Genomic DNA, 21,165 nt, shown 5'->3' on the forward strand with positions numbered 1-21,165 from the left:
CCCACCTAAGCTTCCCAAAGTGCTAGGGTTACAGAAATGTGTCACCATGCCCTGCCCACAATGTGTATTTTACAGGAGAGTGAAGCTAGAAAACAGTGAGATATATCCTTTTTCCTGCCTGCCTTGCTCCATTCATGTATTTCTTCAGTAAATATTTGAGCACTATGTACCTCATGTCTTGGATAATTAGCACAGACACCTTGGATACCTTGGAAACATTTTATCTGTGATACAGTCTCCACTGAAAAGCTGCTCCCTTCTCTCTTCCACATTGATTATTTCTAAATGTTAACTGAAGTCAAGATAGTGGGATAGTAACCTGCAGGTGCAAAGGTGTCATTCACAACTATGCACTAAAATAGCCTGTCTCCAAAAACCCCAGGAGAAGCAAGGTGGGTTGTGAACAGGCTGAGATATAGATATACAGGGATCATTGGTGGTGAGGGTTGGTGGATAGCTTTGATAACCTTCAGCAAACCTGTCCTGTGCATACTGATGGGCTCAGTATGTAAGACTTTCCTCCTAATTCCTCCCTTCCCTCTCCACAATGAAGAAAATGGCAGGCAAACAGGACCCGGACCAGGGACCACCTTTGGCAGCATGGCCTCTAATCAGCTGCAAATATTTCCTTCCCTCAGTGCTTGTCTGAAACTTCTGAGGGCAGAAGTCCTCTTCAGGAGCAAAGTTGCATTTCCTAATCCTCCCTGAGGCCACATACAGAAAAAGAGGCTTCTGCATAAATCTTATCAGGCAATATACTCCTTATGCAACACCTCTTCACACATTCTTAGCTTCTAACTCAGGGGATCACAGCCCTAGCTGCACACTAGAGACACCTGGGAAGCTTTCTTTCATCTAAAAAATGCCAATGCCTGTGGATCTCATTCTGAAATTATGAATCAGTTGATTTAGGGTAGCCCCGAGTCTTCTGTTTTCTGTTTGTTTTTGAAGCTCTCTGGTGCATCTGGAATTTCAAAGCACTGCCACATAGGAACTTACTCTAAGTTTCCACTCCATGGTGAGAGGAGAGAGTCAGACTGCAGATAAGTGAATGTAAGGACAAAGAGATTAGGCAATGGAATCTCATCCTTAAATATCCTGAGTCCTTTGCCATTTTTAATTTGAAAGCATCTCTCATCGGTAGTCTTTCCCTTCTGTAAAGAGAAAATGGAGTCTTTAAGATATACCCACTTCAGAATATGACTCTTATGCTTTTAGCTTTTAATAGCTCAAGATTCTCTTAGCAAAATATGACAATAGACTAGATATAATTAAATAGCAAGAACTCTTGGTAGCTTCCCAGCTTCTTGTTCTGTATGGAAGCTAGATGAAATAGCTAGTACTTACCTCACAGAGCCTAAACAATGAGAAGGATGGCATTTGTCATTCACATCTTTTTGTACACATTGTAAGACCCCCAAATCCTTGCTGAAAGAACTTGAAACTATTCATTTTGGAAGCATAAGGAAGACAAGTTTCTATTCAGCTACAATCACATTTCTTTGTGATAAGTCTTTTAGAGCTTGTGAGCATTTTAAGTTTCAAATGAATGACTTCATTTGTGACAATGGAAATGTTCTGTAGCAATTAGCTTATGGTGCTAGAGCCATATCCTGCTTCTGCTGTCTGTGGGGTCCAAGGCATGCCAAACTAGCTCATTGGTATTCTCATTCTCTGTGAACTCTAGAAACTCATTTTGATGGTAAATGGAATATTTTCAACATAGTGACCGTAAAGCAGGTGGCTACACATTAAGTTTTCTAAGAAAATAATTACATGCAGGTGGCAAGTTGGAGAAACTCTGTTGTATGCATAACTGCATCCCAGAAAGTTTTCGTAATGTATTTTCTAAGGATAAAGTTATGCATATGACGAACAATGACCTAGCAAAACGGATATAGAACAGATAGGAAACAAGAAAACTTGATATCCTAGTACATTTCAAAGCTTTTTCTTGGTTTCTTAAAGTTATTGACATATGTTTGAAAATAAATGTTTTAAAACACACACTCATCATTTAGTCATTTAACAAAAAAAGCTATTTTCCATTCACTGTATTAGATGCTCAATACAGAAAGATAAATAACACATGTATCCTGTATATAGAAGTACACAATCTGGTGAAGGAAATCAGCATGTAGATTAATCATTAACACACATTGTAATAAAGTTAGTATAGCCTGTGAAATTCATTATTGTAAAATTATCATTTAGGATGCTGTATACTACGTCACAGAAATCTCTTTATTCAAAATTTGGAAAGGAATGTCACATAAGACGTAGGAATACTATGTCCTCCTAAACAACTGGCTTCGGTGCATCTTAAATACTCTGAATTGTATAACTGGTTTCTCTCTCCTGTTGAATTAGCAGCTTAAAAGCTGAAAGCTAATTTCCAACAAAACTCTAGTAAATAAATAGGAACCTATCTTATCAATTCTATTGATCTCCCACCTAGATTCAACTAACTTCACCCTAATTTTGTTTACTTTTGTTGTTGTTGTCCTCAAATCATCTCAATGATGAAGTGGAGTATAAGAAAATAAGTGGGCCGGGCGCGGTGGCTCCCGCCTGTAATCCCAGCACTTTGGGAGGCCGAGGCGGGCGGATCACGAGGTCAGGAGATCGAGACCATCCTGGCTAACACGGTGAAACCCCTTCTCTACTAAAAATGCAAAAAAAAAATTAGCCGGGCGAGGTGGCGGGCGCCTGTAGTCCCAGCTACTCTGGAGGCTGAGGCAGGAGAATGGCGTGAACCCCAGGGGGCGGAGCCTGCAGTGAGCCGAGATTGCGCCACTGCACTCCAGCCTGGGCGACAGCGAGACTCCGTCTCCACAAAAAAAAAAACAAAATAAGTAAGTGAATAGTGACTATAGTGAATAATAATTTAATTGTATATTTTTAAATAACTTAAAGAATGTAATTGGATTATTTGTTACTCAAAGGATAAATGCTTCACTGGATGGATTTTAAGTGAATAAACTGCAATGAGAGAAGTCTGTTCAAAGTTTTCTGAGAATCCAAGGGGGAAGAATATTACACAGGCAGGGAATGTGGCTGGGAGTAGTGAGGGAAGGAGACACAGGAGAGATAGCAAAAACATCCTCAGAATAACAGCAATAACCACTGCAACACTTCAAGAATAGTAATAAGAAACAACTGTACCTCGAAAAAATAACAACCATACCTTCATTGTTGGGTTCTCCCTGGGTATCTAAGGGAGATACAAACATTGTAAACATTTCTCTTATCCTCACAGCAACCCGTGATGTACTTAATGTCCCCATTTTACAGATAAAGATATAGAAGCTTAGAGAGTTAGAAATTTGCCCAAGATGCCACCTGAAACCCAGGTTGTCTTGCTTCAAGTGCTGCACCATTTATATACTGAATCTCTAGTGGAAAGATAAGAGGTCTGATAGAGGGTCACTGATCAAAGTAGCTCCAAGTATGTTCAAAGTAGAGGGCACATGTGGTGATGCGGCCAAAGGTGAAGCTACAGAAATGAGTGAGGGCAAGATCAGGAACAGTGTATGTTTAAGTAATAGGAAGGTTGCAAAGGATTTTGGTAAGGAAGTTATGTAACAATGGAGAAACAGGAAAACAGGCATCAAACTCTGGTCCTTCCAAAACAGGGTGGCAGTGTTAAGAGTTTACAGCTCACATGCTTTACAGGCACAGATATTGTTAGTTCACTGTGCACCAGTCACGATGCACAAGGCCTTGGTGCACAAGAGCATTACAATAACATTTTATTTCCAGTGGAAAATAATTTTACATAGATGGTTGTACTTTGAACCTCTTACAAATGAGTTTCATTAACAAAGAGCATTGTTAGAAGCACTCCCTTCCTAAACAGCACCAAAGGCAGTTAGAGCAAGGTCCCAGTGCTTCTGAAGTTCCCCAATAAAGCCTTTCTTATGGATGAAAAATGACGACAGTGATGGTGGTGATTAAGATGATAATACAAGCTGCTGCTAATTATTGAGCATGTCTGTACTCAAAACCATGTGCTAGTATTCATTATTTCACTTAATCCTCACAACCACCCCGGGAAGGAGGCATTATGCTGCTATTACAGATTAAGACACTAAGACTCAGTTTCAATAACTCACCCAAGGTCACACTGCTAGTAAAGTGGTAGAGCTGGAATTTGAATACAGGACTGATTAACTGCAGAGCGTGTGGGACAGGCAGCTACCTTACCCTGTCTCCCGTGAAGAAAGAATTAGATCTTACGGTTGACTTACCATGTTTCTGGGAACTGCTTTGAAATGATCTGATTCATAGTATTGGAAAATTGGTTGTTGAGATATTGCTGCTTCTGTCTCCTTTCCTTTCTGAAGCTGTAAGTGGTTTGTGTTGTGGACGTGCAGGGTGTGTACACACAATAAGTGTGTGTGTGCACATGCCAATGTGAAATTGTATATCAAAAAGAAAAAAGTGTGCAGAGATTCAGTTTAGAAATAAACACGGCCAAGTCCAGCCTTTCCACTTACGAGATGTGATTTAGAGCAAATAATCCGATCTCTCCATGTGTCAGTCTCATTGCCTTTAAAAGGTGAATAATTAGAATGCAAGTCTGGGTTGTTATGAAACTTCACTGAGGAAAATTATATATAGTAACTGGCCAAGAGTTAAGTACTCAGTATTTGTCAGTTTCTGTTCCATCCCTTCTCTCCTCTTCATGCTTGCCTGCCATAATTCTATCTCCGTTTGTACGAAGAACCAAAATCAATGTATATGCCAGCCCTCTCATGGGATGTTTATATCCTAGAGAAACAGCAACATAGGCCCACCACTAAAAGCAGGATTGTTGGTTTCTACTGTCCCCACAGATAAGGAACTCTACATTTCAAACAGCCTGCTATACAGGAATTCACAGTTTGCTTGGACTATAAGCTCTCAGTGTAGCTGGGCCAGCGTTGATTCAAGCCACTCTGCGTCTGTTACCTACGAGTCTGCCCTCTCACCGTGTAGAATATGAATTCTCTACTTTTGATTGATTTCAGCATCAACTGTCCTACATATGTATTCTGTAACTTCCGCAAACATCTTGGGAGTCTTTCTCCTGGATCCCAGTCTCTCAATCCAGGACTAACTCTAAAAAGTGCAGACTCTGGTTGCTATACTCTATCAATGAATTTACCTCACATTTATCCTGTTGTATATGGGGACTTTGCAAAGCTCAGGTGACGCTCTTTTCTTCAACTCCATTCAGTATAAATTTCATTTCTTGACCACTTATTTTCATGCGAATTAAACTCATCTCCAATGAACACAGTAGACCAGAAAGCAAGTGCACATTCTAGTTCTTTTGGCTGAATCATGCATAATGTAAATAGAATAACATATGAGAGAGCCTTTGAGAACTCAGCACTTGTCACAGAAATGTGTGTTGTACACAGGCCAGCCCAGTCAGGAGCCTGACCGCGTGCTGGGTGAGGCACTTGACTGTAATCAGATAAGGTGGCCCTTAATCACCTGCTCTCTATAGAGCCATACATATGGTCTTTTAAATGACTTTACCCCACTGTTATCCTAATTTGAAATTTTCTTTTTTAGCCACATAAATAGAAGAACACAGTTTGAAAATCCTGTACTGGAAGCAAAAAGGAAGCTACAGCAACATAACATGCCCCACACAGAACTTGGAACAAAGCCCCTGCAGGCCCCAGGTTTCCGAGGTATGATACCTGTCAGCATGTGATGTTTCAAAGGGAAAATTGTCTGTCAAACTGCCTGCTCTTCCAAATATGTCTGTAGTTTGGACCATTTTGAAAAATTGATTTGCTTTCTCCAGACCTTCCTATTAGCTTTAGCTGGATGTTTGCATTCTCTCTAAACTAATGCCTTTAGCAACCGCAGATGAAGTTACAGCCGCAGGCAGTACTTTATAGGAATGTACAGCATGTCACCACGTGGAGATTAATGGATTTTTATAGTGGCACTGTAAACTGCAGAGATTCATAGAGACTCATAAGTTTGTCCTTAAAAGACCAAGCACAAGAATGAGGCTTGTTCTCCTTTGTGACAGTAGGCAGCTCCTCATGGACATTACCTAGGCCCAAATCCATCCGCCCCCGTGCTGCCCCGGAGAGGTCGCGCAGCGTGAATGACTTGTCTTACTATCAGCGCGACCCAGCAGGGAGGCCCTGGCTGTTCGGTATGTCCCAGGGCTGCTTGCGGGACCTGACTACACCTGGGAGCCACGTAGTGGGATGAGTTGCTGCACAAACTTTTCACAGCTAGTGAGCTTCTAAATAAAAGCACAAAAGAGCCTTTAGAGGCGGGAGGCCTAGGCTTGCCTGCTGGTAATTTTCACGCTATATACTGCAGCATAATTAAATGAATGTAAAGGTCTCCTGATGAACTTATCTCCAACTATAAACATTAATTTGATAAAGAAAACGTAGGAGAAAGGATTATATGTAGTTTTTATTTATGTTTTAAAGAACCTCTGTTTTTAATAAAGATACATGTGATATGTAAGCGGACAGAAAAAGTAGAAGTCTAATAGAATGACTTATTATTTTAGAGTTTATTACTTGTCACCCAAAATGTAACAACAAAGATATCATGCAGAATACTTAACTGAGTTACCATATACAATTTGGCTGTTAAAAATATTAAATCAGACCACCTAAATATAACACATTTTAAAAGAATCATATAAAATATTTATCTGTGATGGAATTTAAAGCAGATATTAATTCCGTTTCCTAGTATGACTATTATTTTTTAAAACACTTACTATACTTAGGAATATATTTATTACAGATCATAGTTGGAAAAGCATATTATATAACAAATTAGCAGGTAAATCTATGCAGTGCCTATTCAGATTATTCGGGCATATGATTTGAATCTATCAACATATTGTGACAAAATGTGTTACCTTTACATTCATAATTATATCTAAAAACATTGGCTTGCCTTTTGCTCACATTTTAGAGTATACTAAACACTATCAGAGCCAATAGCAATTTATTTATCTGGTTATCTTTATACTATCTCACAATAGAGCAATGTAAACAAAAGTCAGTCCCACATACAGGTACTCTTTCTAAGCAATCTGGACCTTTGAGTATGTGATCACATTCCACTGTTTCTCTGTTTGTGATACTGCACATGCTGAAATGTTGTGCTCTTATTCATTTAAAAAAAATCACAAGTCCATTTCATTTTTCTACCCTCATTTCTTCAAGTCTTAGTTTAGGATCGGCCACTGACACATACCTCCTACCTGGAATCTTTCATAATAACGAGAAGAACAGATCAGATGTTGTCTGGATGATTTGGGCTCCTTGTCCTCTTTCTCAGAAGGCTCTGGCAGCCTGTTGACACAGCCTTTTTAAGCACAAAAAGGCTAAATTAATGAGTGGAAACTGATTTGACAAAAAGTCTGTCTCCAAACCAAACAGCTTTTTCGTATTTCCCTGGATGCTTGGGACTGCTTTTCATGTGTAGGAAGTTCTAATAGTTTTACTCCTCTTGCAGTCACCACCTGCTTGCATTTGCTGTATAAGACCCCCCACATTTACCCCTGGGATTGTCGCTGCTCAGGGGCTGGCTTTCTCTTGTCTGAGAACTTGCCTTGAACATGCCTTTTTCTTTTTTAACTTATATTGGCCAATGTAGAAAAACCACTCTTCACCCGGGATGCATCCCAGTTGAAGGGAACATTCCTCAGCACCACCCTAAAAAAGAGCAACATGGGTTTTGGATTTACCATCATTGGTGGAGACGAGCCTGATGAGTTTCTGCAGGTGAAAAGTGTGATTCCGGATGGGCCTGCAGCACAGGATGGAAAAATGGAAACAGGTAAGGTCCTTCATGGTTTAGAAAATTGTTTTGCAACATCTTTTTTTCTGAAGGCAAATATAAGGAGCTTCTTTTGTGTTTTTATTCAAAAGACAAAGGTCACTTCACTTTAGGAAAAGCATAAAGCATAAATTATGTTTCCCCTAAGTTTAAAAATATCAAGTTGAATTAATTTGGAAACAATTTTGAATATAATTTTTGCCTTCATTTTTAGACTACCCCTTCTGTTTGCTGAATTCAATGGACTCTGGAGATTGACACTTTTCTAATTTATCTCTAGAGTTTGTTCTTAGGGGTGTGATTAACATTTCACACTTTTCTAACTTATATTCAGCCACAATATTTTAAAATCTGTGTTAATCTTATAATATTCTCATGCTGTATCACCCAGGTTAGTTATTGAAATATACATGCCCATCTCATACAGAAAATTTTAAACTGGACTAGGTCTGTGTATGTCCCCATATAATGTTTTAATATATGAGTCTTTTCTAGTCCTTAAAAATTATTTTTCATATATAATTACTCAGATGTCTACTCAAATTACAATTGAAATTTATTTCATGTGGAAATACAGAGGCAAATTGCTAAGGGCAGGAACATATAAAATATGAAAATTACACAGAGTAAATGAAAAAGTAATGAACAAGGTTTGGCTTCACAGTCTGATTTTAAATTTTCTTGCCTGGCCCATGATTTTGGATAAATCCCATAACTTGTAAATATGAATTTCCTTATCTAGAAAACAGTGAAGAAATTAAATTTGACTTTGTGTATTTTAAGTGCTGATTCAAGATTTGTATAGTGTAATTTTTTTTAATTATACTTTAAGTTCTGGGGACATGTACAGAACGTGCAGTTTTGTTACATAGGTATACACAAGCCATGGTGGTTTCCTGCACCCATCAACCCATCATCTACATTAGGTATTTCTCCTAATGCTATCCCTCCTTTAGCCCCCCACCCATGGACAGGCCCCAGTGTGTGATGTTGCCCTCTCTGTGTCCATGTGTTCTCATTGTTCAACTCCCACTTATGAGTGAGAACATGCAGTGTTTGGTTTTCTGTTCTTGTGTTAGTTTGCTGAGATTGATGGTTTCCAGCTTCATCCATGTCCCTGCAAAAGACATGAACTCATCCTTTTTTATGGCTGCATAGTATTCCATGGTGTATATGTGCCACATTTTCTTTATGCAGTCTATCATTGATGGGCATTTGGGTTAGTTCCAAGTCTTTGCTATTGTGAATAGAGCCACAATAAGCATATGTGTGCATGTGTCTTTATAGTAGAATGATTTATAATCCTTTGGGTATATATACAGTAATGGGATTGCTGAATCAAATGGTAGTTCTGGTTCTAGATCCTTGAGGAATTGCCACACTGTCTTCCACAATGGTTGAACTAATTTACACTCCCACCAACAGTGTAAAAACGTTCGTGTTTCTCCACATCCCCTCCAGCATCTGTTGTTTCCTGACTTTTTAATGATCACCATTCTAACTGGCATGAGATGGTATCTCATTGTGGTTTTGATTTGCATTTCTCTAATGACCAGTGATGATGAGCTTTTTTTCATATGTTTGTTGACTGCACAGATGTCTTCTTTTGAGAAGTGTCTGTTCATATCCTTTGCCCACTTTTTCATAGGGTTGTTTTTTTTTTTCATGTAAATTTGTTTAAGTTCTTTGTAGATTCTGGATATTAGCCCTTTGTCAGATGGGTAGATTACAAAAACTTTCTCCTATTCTGTAGGTTGCCTGTTCACTCTGATGGTAGTTTCTTTTGCTCTGCAGAAGCTCTTTAGTTTAATTACAACCCATTTGTCAATTTTGGCTTTTGTTGCCGTTGCTTTTGGTGTTTTAGTCATGAAGTCTTTGCCCATGCCTATGTCCTGAATGGTATTGCCTGGGTTTTCTTCTAGAGTTTTTATGGTTTTAGGTCTTACATTTAAGTCTTTAATCCATCTTGAGTTAATTTTTATATAAGGTGTAAGGAAGGGGTCCAGTTTCAGTTTTCTGCATACGGCTAGCCAGTTTTCCCAACACCATTTATTAAATAGTGAATTCTTTCCCCATTGCTTGTTTTCATCAGGTTTGTCAAAGATCAGATGTTTGTAGATGTATGGTGTTTATTTCTGAGGCCTCTGTTCTGTTCCATTGGCATGTATATCTGTCTTGGTACCAGTACCATGCTATTTTGGTTACTGTAGCCTTATAGTATAGTTGGAAGTCATGTAGTGTGATGCCTCCAGCTTTGTTCTTTTTGCTTAGGATTGTTTTGGCAATGTGGGTTCTTTTTTGGTTCCATATAAAATTTATGGTGGTTTTTTCCAATTCTGTGAAGAAAGTCAGTGGTAGCTTGATGGGGATAGCACTGAATCTATAAATTACTTTGGGCAGTATGGCCATTTTCATGATATTGATTCCTCTTATCCATGAGTATGGAATGTTTTCCATTTGTTTGTGTCCTCTCTTATTCCCTTGAGCAGTGGTTTATAGTTCTCCCTGAAGAGGTCCTTCACATCCCTCATAAGTTGTATTCCTAGGTATTTTATTCTCTTTGTAGCAGTTTTGAATGGGAGTTCACTTATGATTTGGCTTTCTGTTTGTCTATTATTGGTGTATAGGAATGCTCGTGATTTTTGCACATTGAATTTTGTATCCTGAGACTTTGCTGAAGTTGCTTATTATCAGCATAAGGAGTTTTTGGGCTGAGACGATGGGGTTTTCTAAATATACAATCATGTAATCTGCAAAAAGAGAATATTTGACTTCCTCTTTTTCTATTTGAATACGCTTTATTTCTTTCTCTTGCCTGATTGCCCCAGCCAGAACTTCCAATACTATGTTGAATAGGAGTGGTGAGAGAGGGTATCCTTGTCTTGTGCCAGTTTTCAAAAGGAATGCTTCCCATTTTTTCCCATTCAGTATGATATTGGCTGTGGGTTTGTCATAAATAGCTCGCATTATTTTGAGATATGTTCCATCAATACCTAGTTTATGGAGAGGTTTTAGCATGAAGGGGTGTTGAATTTTCTCGAAGGCCTTTTCTGCATCTTTTGAGATAATCATGTGGTTTTTGTCATTGATTCTGCTTATGTGATGGATTACGTTTATTGATTTGCATATGTTGAACCAGCCTTGCATCCCAGGAATGAAGCTCACTTGATTGTGATGGAAAAGCTTTTTGATGTGCTGCTGGATTTGGTTTGCCAATATTTTATTGAGGATTTTTGCATCGATGTTCATCAGGGATATTGGCCTGAAATTTTCTTTTTTTGTTGTGTCTCTGCCAGGTTTTGGTATCAGGATGATGCTGGCATCATAAAATGAGTTAGGGAGGATTCCCTCATTTTCTATTCTTTGGAATAGTTTCAGAAGGAATGGTACCATCTCCTCTTTGTACCTCTGGTAGAATTCGGCTGTGAATCTGTCTGATCGTGGACTTTTTTTGGTTGGTAGGCTATTAATTACTGCCTCAATTTCAGAAATTTTTCTTGGTATAGTGTAATTTTTAAATGCCTTAGAATACTATTATAAAGTAGTAACTATATCTCTAAAGGAATATACTCTATCACCATCATCATGTTTTTCACATTTATTTAGTTTATGATATCAACTTTATAAACTCAATCAGTTCTAGTAGATACAAAAATTAGAGAATTCCTTTGGAGAAAAAGTTCTGCCATTTTTATGACCAATACACTTATGAATTGTTCTTCCATGGATTTTAAAGTGGTTTGTGTATAGGGAAACAAAAAAAAATTGAGGTATTCATCTGACATTTTTAACTTTAAATATCACCAAAGCTATATTGCCATTTATCATATAGTTTCTGTATAAATAACTTTTTATGGTACCCTTATGAGTATATTTGTCACTGCCACTCATTTGTGAGTAATAATGCATATTATATCTCCTTAAAAGTTGAGATGAAGTTTCAAAACTAACTCACCACGTTTCCAAACACTACTGTTATAAAAGTCATGTGTAGATAATTTTCTACAAGAGTGAGTTAGAGGGTGTCCAACTCTGCCATTCATTTGGTGATATTTTACTGAGCATCCACATCTTCATGTTGCCAAAACCTCACAAACATCAAATGTTTCAATAAAAATTACCCTATTGCCTACGATTAGAATAAAACAAAATTATGGGACTAATTCCATCTTGGGAAAGGGGAAAGACTCCCCAATGCTTTTGAACTTCAGTGAAATATTTCACAAATCCATTTCTTTTTAGAATAAAAATGTAGTTATTTTTCTTTCCACTATTTCATGTTTCAAAATCAGAAAAGACTTATTTCAGTGTAAACTTAAAAGACAAAATAAAAATATTTGCATAGAAAATCTTTTCTCTTTTTTACTCATTTTGCTAGTTTGCCACACCCACACAGTCTAAGTTAGCTTTATTCAACCACAAAGTCAAAGCTTTATTTAGAATGTAGCAGATTGTCTTCATTTAAGATAATCACAAAGCACGTCCTAAGCGAGATAAAAGAACCAAAGATTTAATTCTATTCACCATCTCCTGTTTAGTCCTCTATGTATTTAACTTGCTGAGCACCTCCCTTTCATAGTCATTGCAGTGCACCAGGGCTATAAAGATGGGAAGAACACAGACCTGTTTCTCAAGAAGTTCACATCTGGGAGGGGCCACAGGCCCATAAACAAGTAATTGTAACAAAATATAATAGGTACGTAATAACCACAATATTGGCACAAAGTCAGGAGAGTAGGAGGAGTGAGCAACAGAAGTTTGTTTGTTTGTTTGTTTTCTCAAGAGATGGGGTCTTGCTATGTTGCCCAGGCTGGCGGCACTCAAATTCCTGGGCTCACACAATCCCCCTGCCTCAGGCTTCCAAGTAGCTAGGACTACAGGCATGCACCACCACACCCGGCTAAGCAACAGAAATTTTTTAAAGTATATTGCTAACTGTATAATTTTATTAGGCTTTTATAGGGATGATAATGTCTCTCATTGGAAAAGAGTTTAATCAAACAAAATGTAATGCTTGTTAAATATTCAAAAAATGTAAAATGTTTACCTGTAATTGTGAGATAATTTAAAATGACATGTAAAAACACATTTCTGCAACATCCCACATGTTATAATAGAGGGAATGGCTCTTGAGTTCAATTCAGCAAATATTTAGTGAATGTGCCAGACATTTTGCTAATTACTAGCAAATCCCAAATTACTAGGGATGCAAAAATGAGACAAATGTTTCTATCTTCAAGAAGTTTACCAGTGACATGTCAATGAATATTTATATTAATGCTATAATAAAAATATGTACATAAGTACAACAATAGTACAGAGGAAAGGGGGAAGCCGTTCTGCTGGGAGGTGCTTAGGGAAGACCTCATAGAGAAGATGATGCCTGAAAGAGTTTTGGATGATGAACAGATATCTGCTAGGTGGACAAGTGAGGAAGATCATGGGAAGAGGAAATAGCACATGCAGAGAGGCACAGTAGTGAGAAATGCCTAGAAAAAGGGGTACGCCGCCACCGTGTACATTAATGTTTCACCTTCAGTGTGGATTTATGGTGAAGTATGGAGTAAAATGATCATCATAAGTGGTAAAGATGAACTACTTAGACTTGTAGCAAACATCAGAGACAGTATAGAGTCATATATCCTCAAATAAAAAAATCAAAATGTCACAAATACACATATACATGTAATTAAAAACATTCTCATAGAATTTTTCAACTAATTTTTAGCCCATTTGGCATAGAAGTTTGCTCTGTGGCTAATATTTTGTTTTACTTTTATGTTCCTGGAACATAAAACAGCGCTGGGCAAATAACGGGTGCTCATAAGCACTTCTTGGATGGATGGATGGATGGATGGATGGATGGATGGATGGATGGATGGATGGTGGTTGGATGAATGCTTTTATAAATGAAGAAATGAAATTTGAATAGGCTGAATTCCTCTTTTACAGTATAGCCTAGTCAATGCTAATTGGACAATGTAGCAGACCACTGAAGCACCAACAAACCAGTTTTTCATTTTCTGGATGAAATTTAAAAGACAAGTACATGGTAAAGACAAAATTAATTTTCTTTTTTATAAAGACTTTATATATCAAATGGACCTCAAAAATTAACACAACTAATAGATACTACAGATATCAAGGATAAGTCATTGGTATTGAAAAGGTGAGCAGTCTCATTTGACATTGAAATAAGCATGAAAGTATTTTAATCAACTTCTCCAGCTCTAGGTGATCTCTAATTTAGGCAAAAAGATGTCAGTGGTTTGTGTAGGCACAAAGAAAAATCCTCTGTACCAAAAAGTTTGACCCAGGGTCCTGTACAAGAGAAACAAGGGTAGAGTTGGTAATTATTTCTTTCTTAGTCAGCACTGACTCCTGGGAAGGTATGGAGAACAGGAGAAAATGAGGGCAGTGTGCCTTTGGCTGCTTTTGACAACAACTGCTTATTGACAATCATTGAGCCAATCCCTGATGATCCTATGATGTTCCAGAAGGTTTCTCAGAAAGAATTACCATAGTGCCCAGAAACCCTCTGAGTTCTGGTTATTAAGTATTCTACACATCCCAGCAATCATTTGTAAACACTAGAGACCCTGATTACATTCTTTAAAGTATTTTAAAAATCAACTTTGATGTAACATGGCTTACACAGACACCACAGAGTCTGATAGATAGTTATTTATCTAACATCCTTCAGTTAAAAAGCTTCCCTCTTTACATAGTATTTTGTGTTTTTCCCTAGGCTAATTTTTGAATCAAAGCTTGTGGTTTGCAGCATACACGAGAGAGAAGAGAGCTAACCTATTCGTGAAGTGCTTCCATAGGCAGGGGTTGAATTGTGAAGTAACTCATAACCCGTTTGTTTTTATTTGCCTTCCTTTAGTATTTACCCCTTTTATTAGTAAAATCACAAGAAAGTATCCTGAGAGAAAAACATGCGAGCATCCTAGCATTCTTCATCTTTCTCTTCTTTTTTAATTCTTTCTTTTCTTCTTCTTCTTGCTTCTTTCTTCTCTCTTCTTTTCATCATGTTTTCCTTGACAGAGTCTCACTCTGTCACCCAGGCTGGAGTGTAGTGGCACAGTCATAGTTCACTGTAGCCTCCAGCTCCTAGGCTCCAGCCATCCTCCACCTCAGCCTCCCAAGTAGCTGGAACCACAGGCTTGCACCACCATGCTTGGCTAATTTCTTTAAATTTTTTATAGAGACAAGGTATCACTTTGTTGCCCAGGCTGGTCTCAAACTCCTGGCCTGAAGCAAGGCTCCTGCCTTGGCCTCCCAAAATCTTGGGATTACAGTTATGAGGCACCATGCCCAGCCGATCCTAGAATTGTTTAGCCCCTGGCACTTCTCCACTTGAGCAGGTAGATATCACTGCTCTTTTAGTGGTCGCTACCTCTATATCTGTGCTTCTGAAAGTAAGAGCACAAGATTAACTTTGTCAGAACCATTTGGAGAGCTTTTTAAAAATACAGTTTCCTGTGACCCCAGACCTACTGATTCCAGATTTCTAGAAGTAGTGTCAACAATATGCATGTGTGTATATATATGTATTTTTTTAATTGTTGAAGCAGTACATGTGCATGGTAAATAAAAAAGGATCAAAATATTTATCATGCTTAAAATGTCTCCACCCTGTCCCTTCCCACCCTCTAGACCTATAATCCCAGAGACAATGGATTAGTTTATATTCTTTTAGATAATTCTTTTGGTAGCTACCTTCACACTTCTAACGAATACACTTACACAGTTGTCTTGATTTCACAGTTTAGACATGACCTATATTTACTTTCTTTTAGAAAGAAATGAAGCTTTAGCATCTGGTAACCCTCCTACATCCTCCCAATAGAGTTTTACACTAATTTTAGTGAAATTTGCATAGTTTTTGCATCATTATGGCCTTGTACATTTGTTCACTGAGCCCAGTAATGTACCATAAATATATTGTTTCCCTTAAACAGCTTTGTGGAGTTTTATACTCTTTCTTTATTGCAATATATTTCTTAAAATAATCATATTTTCCCCCAAAAGTATCATCATATTAGGTACCATGGAGGATCTCCGTTTTTCTGGTCATTTTTTTGTCTTCCAACCCTTGTCTAGTGGGGTGGTTGCATGGCTGACACTTAGGGACTTTGCATTATATTTTTCCCAAACACAGTCCACTGTTACTCCTATGCATATCCTCTTTTTCTCACATACCTTTATTTTACTAGAGTGTGGTGTTCACATGTCTAATGATTCTAGATTTCCATACTTAAGAGTGAAATCTTATAAAGTTACTTGGGAGTCCAACGTTGGTGGCAGAGTTTGAAGACTAGTCAGATTTTATTTAGGGTTATGAAGCAGGGACAGAATAAGAAAGTCTAACCTGTTCTCTGGGGCATTTTTCTTTCTGTTTTGGAGACACTCTCATTCCCTGACTTGGGTGTGTGGTGGGAGTTCTGCATGCAGGCAAATGGCCAGGCAGATCTTCCATATACTCGGATCAGATGTTTCCGAATCCCTAGCCCTTCTGGGGTTCTGTGGAGCAACTGAGAGTCCTTCCTGTCCATGCTGCCCTCCCAGCCAAGAAGACACTAGAACCGAAATCAGCGAACTCTGTAAAGGGTCAAATATTAGTAAATACTTAGGTAAAACAGTTTAGGTTTTGCAGACCAGATGGTCTCTGTTACAACTATTCAACTCTGCTATCGTGAAAGCAGCCCTAGACAACATGTAAAAACAAGAGGGTATGGCTGTGTTCCAATAAAATTTTAATTACAAATACATGTGGCAGCAGGTTTTGCCTCACGGGTCTTAGTTTGCCAGCTCCTGCTCTGGAATATACTTTTCAAAGTCATGATACCTCTGCTCTCATGCCTTTACTGACATTCCATATTCTAGAATTCTCTTCCATTGTCTTGTCTTATGACAGTCTTTCTCAGGGGCTCTTCATTGCTGTGGGTTTAGCTATTTTAAAGTCCTTGTTAAAGAGAAAGATGTGTGTTCAATCTGTTATCTTGAACCAAAAGTCGGAATCCACATCATATGCCCAATGGAGTATGAGAACGACTGCCTGTAGTAGTGGCAAGAAGATTCCTTTCTCACCTACTGTACAGCTTTGTGAACACCCTCCATTCTAATCTCCCCCTCTCCCATCCAAGCCTATGCTCAGAACTGCTTTGAAGGGGTGTTTGTGAAAAACAATGGGGATTAACTTTTAGGATGGAGACTATGGGCTTCTATCCAGTAGAAAAAAACCTAATCTTTATATTTATCTTTCTTATCAGTCACATTAAGTGGCTTCTAGGAATAAGTCTAGGATGTTGGACTATAAGCGGTTTCTCACTTTGGGGGTTTTAGCACTGTTTCAGGAAATTCTATCCCATAGCATTATTATCTGAAATCTTAGTTACCCTTTTTACCCTCTAGGGAAGAGTGAGGATTAACCTGAGGCCCATGTGGATAGTGATGGGCCTGCTCTCAGAGGAGCAGTTACTGCCTCTCTTCTTAGTGCTGGCCATTCCATATTGATTTTCCAGTTAACGGTCATCCAGTGATTTCCCACTCTACCCCAGCCCAGTGTTCTTTGGCCCTTCCTAACCATTCTGAGCTCCTTAGCAGTTTAATACAATTTCCTGGTTGTTCATTAAACATTCCCTGAGAAACAGCTGCAAGAAAGCCTAAGAAGTCATTTGAAAATGTATTCTGGCTTGCTTTTCCATCACTTCATAACCAACCTATATCCAGAGCAGGCTTCCTTTTGAAACCTGAGCACACAATGAGAACCAGAGAAATGTAATTTTTCTACTCTTTTGAAGTACCTGTTTAGTTTTCTATTGCTGCCTAACAAACTATGCCAAACTCAAGTGATTTAAAAGAACACTAGATGGTTGGCTCATGATTCTGCGATCTCACTTAGGATCAGGCAGGTCGCTCTCTTCTACTAGACTTACTTTGGGACTCATCACCCAGTTGCAGTCATATGAAGCTCTCCTGGGGCTAGGATGCGCAGGGCGGCTTCACTCACACTTCCTGCCTCCGCTGGGATGGTTGGGACACCTGAGATCTTGCCAGGCATTGCTCCACACTGTCTCAATGACAAGGTAGCTTAGGGTAGCTTGAGAGAGCAAAAGGGAAGGCTGTCAGGCCTCGTAAGGCCTAGGCTGGATCCTGCACAGTATCACTTCCACCCCATTCCATTGATTGGTCTGTCAATTCCTAGAACCAAATGAACTAATCAGAGAAATGCAACTTTTCTACTCTTTGGATCAGAGAGAGTCATAGGTCAGCCCAGACTCAAGGGAAGGGGAACCTTTTGGTGGAGAAGTAGCAAAAAATTTTTAGTAATCTTTTATCTACTGCAGTATGCTTCTTGTGGCTGCTTTGTTTCAGAGTTCCCTGTGTTTGTGCAAATTCCCCTGAGAAAAGTACCTTTCACTTTTATGGACACTCTGCCTTCTCACAATCTTTCTGGTACAGAGCATTGATAATGTTTTCCCTTTCAGTTCTCTGTAGTGCTAGCAATAAATAATAGTGAATCATAATACCACATCCAGAAATTATAAGCAGTAAAACCACCAGGTCTCTAGCTTTATCTTTCTAATAAAAATAAAGGAAGTGGTTATAGGAATTCAATTTTTAAAAAAAGGTTTTAATCTAGCAAAATATTCATACACACATCATGTTACATAATTTTCTAAAACTGCCATGATATAACATCATTTTGCCTGTTTAGACATTTATGAACTATAGGTGCTAATGAAAACATTTTGGTCTCTCTAAAAGTCAGAAAATAAATTTCTAGCCAGCTGGCCAATACTAGTATCTTCCAGTAGAAAAGAAATAAACTTAGCCCATCAATATATTTACTCTTTGTTCTTTCTAAACACACCTAACTTTCAAATTCCACTTCATTTTGTTCAAATACCTAATATCTCCACTGCTAGTAATGTATCTCTCAGACCAATAACAGGACCTCTCACAGTGAGGGTGAGAGCAGCACTGAACACTTTCTAGCCACTACTCTCCTTTTTTTTTTTTTTTTTGAGAGGGAGTCTCGCTCTGTCGCCCAGGCTAGAGTGCAGTGGTGCGATCTTGGCTCACTGTAAGCTCTGCCTCCTGGCTTCCCACCATTCTCCTGCCTCAGCCTCCTGAGTAGCTGGGACTACAGGTGCCTGCCACCACACCAGGCTAATTTTTTGTATTTTTAGTAGAGATAGGATTTCACCGTTTCAGTCAGGACGGTCTCGATCTCCTGACCTTGTGACCCTCCTGCCTCGGCCTCCCGAAATGCTGGGATTACAGGCGTGAGCCACTGCTCCAAGCCCACTCTCCTTTTATAATGACACATAGGTGATACAGATGTCACACCTGGAAAAGTGCTTGAATTTGGCTACAGACCAACCACTTGGGGATTAAAAACAATGTCTTTGCATCAATTCTTAAAACCATGCTATGCTTCAGCAAAACCTTTAGTTTTAAAAAGAGGCCTTTGTAACCCAAATGCTATTGTGGTGCCCCTTTATTCTCATTTCTGTCTTTTCTCTTCTTTTTGCCTTGCACAGTCCTCTTTATTCCCTCTTCATTTAAAATCACATTCTGATAAAAGTTCACTTAAGAAGGGGTAACTATACAAATCTTATCCTAGGTTCTCATCTCTGCTGCAGGATTAAGAACTTTACTGTCATTTTAGTGCAGATATAGCAAAGTGTGCTACTTCACATTCTTTCCTAGTTTCAGTATTGGCATCCATTTGGATTCGTCACACAGTAATTGAGGTATAATATTCATGATGATTTTACCTATTAAGGTCATGGAAGTCAATCCACTTAAATGTACATTTATTACTATTATTTTTAAGTTATTCTGCACAAAATATTTATATTAATTTGCACTAAGGCTCACTGGCCCTCTAAGGAGCTAAAGTAAAATATAGATGGGGCCTCTACTCGGCCTGAGACCAGAGCTCAGAATGGTGCTAGACGTTATAACACCAGGAATGTTATATTAGAGTACCAGAGTATGCTACTGGGTATAAAATTGGCATTTAAAAAAAATTCTGAGAGCCTGTTATTTAAATATAATAGAAATGGACTGGAAAATATGGAGTTAACATCATCTTTTTATACTTAATAGTATAGGAGGAGGTGGTTGGCTGTGAGTATATTAGTGAGAGGTGTTTACCTTAAGATAAATTTAAACTAAAAGTAATTGCTAAATGCATTTAAGCAGTTATTATCACTTTAGCTTTTTAAGTGTAGGTCCAAAATCACCAATTCCCTTGCTTTATCAATGAACCAAAGTGATACAGCTAGATACAAAGATTTACCAGATTCTGCTATCTGGACCGCCATCTGCATTTTTTTAATACATAATTTCAACTTGTATTTGAGATTCAGGGGTACCTGTGCAGGTTTGTTACATAGGTATATTGCGTGACACTGAGGTTTGGGGTATGCATAATCCTGTCACTCAGGTATTGAGCTTAGTACCCAATAGGTAGTTTCTCAGCCCTTGCCCCGACCCTCCCCACTCTAGTAGTCCCTAGTGTTTGTTGTTTCCATCTTTATATCCATATGTACCCAATGTTTAACTTCCACTTATAAGTGAGAACATGTAGTATTTGGTTTTTTGTTCTTGTGTTAATTCACTTAGGACAGTGGCCTCCAGCTTCATCCATGTTGCTGCAAAGGATATGATTTCATCATTTTTTATGGCTGCATAGTATTCTATGGCGTGTGTGTGTTCTATGGTGTGTATGTGTGTGTACACACACGCACGTGTATACGAACCATATGCACTCTTATAGACAATGTCAAATTCGTTCAGTTCCTACTACTCTGTCTCTCTGAACTGAGCCTTTGGTTCATCAGGAAACAATCTGCTTTTTATGAAAGATGCTTATTTTTATCTGCTCCTCCCTCAGCTGAATTGGAAATTCTTATTTGCCAGCCCCTGCCTCCCCAACCTGACTATAAGTTCATTGAGATCAAAACCTGTGTCTGACTTGATCATTAATAAATCACCAAGGCTTAGTTCATGACCAGGTATATGGAAAATATTCAACTTGTTGATTAAATAAGTTAATGAGGGGGGAGGAGCCAAGATGGCCGAATAGGAACAGCTCCGGTCTACAGCTCCCAGCGCGAGCGACGCAGAAGACGGGTGATTTCTGCATTTCCATCTGAGGTACCGGGTTCATCTCACTAGGGAGTGCCAGACAGTGGGCGCAGGTCAGTGGGTGAGCGCACCGTGCGCCAGCCGAAGCAGGGGTGAGGCATTGCCTCACTCGGGAAGCGCAAGGGGTCAGGGAGTTCCCCTTCCAGAGGTGACAGACAGCACCTGGAAAAT

General features: G+C 38.7%; 1 protein-coding gene across 9 annotated transcripts in view; it reads left to right on the plus strand.

Moving 5' to 3' along the window:
• MAGI2 (membrane associated guanylate kinase, WW and PDZ domain containing 2) overlaps positions 1–21,165 on the plus strand; it is a 1,490,397-nt gene that overhangs the window by 1,140,354 nt on the left and 328,878 nt on the right. For all 9 annotated transcript variants that reach the window (XM_054559585.2, XM_054559586.2, XM_063726096.1 and 6 more), the window contains 2 exons: positions 5,566–5,687; positions 7,642–7,824. In XM_054559585.2, coding sequence (XP_054415560.1) covers positions 5,566–5,687; positions 7,642–7,824 — 305 coding nt within the window. The remainder of the gene's footprint in view (positions 1–5,565; positions 5,688–7,641; positions 7,825–21,165) is intronic.

This window comes from Pongo abelii, chromosome 6, assembly GCF_028885655.2.
Source record: "Pongo abelii isolate AG06213 chromosome 6, NHGRI_mPonAbe1-v2.0_pri, whole genome shotgun sequence".
Classification (NCBI taxonomy): Eukaryota; Metazoa; Chordata; class Mammalia; order Primates; family Hominidae; genus Pongo; species Pongo abelii.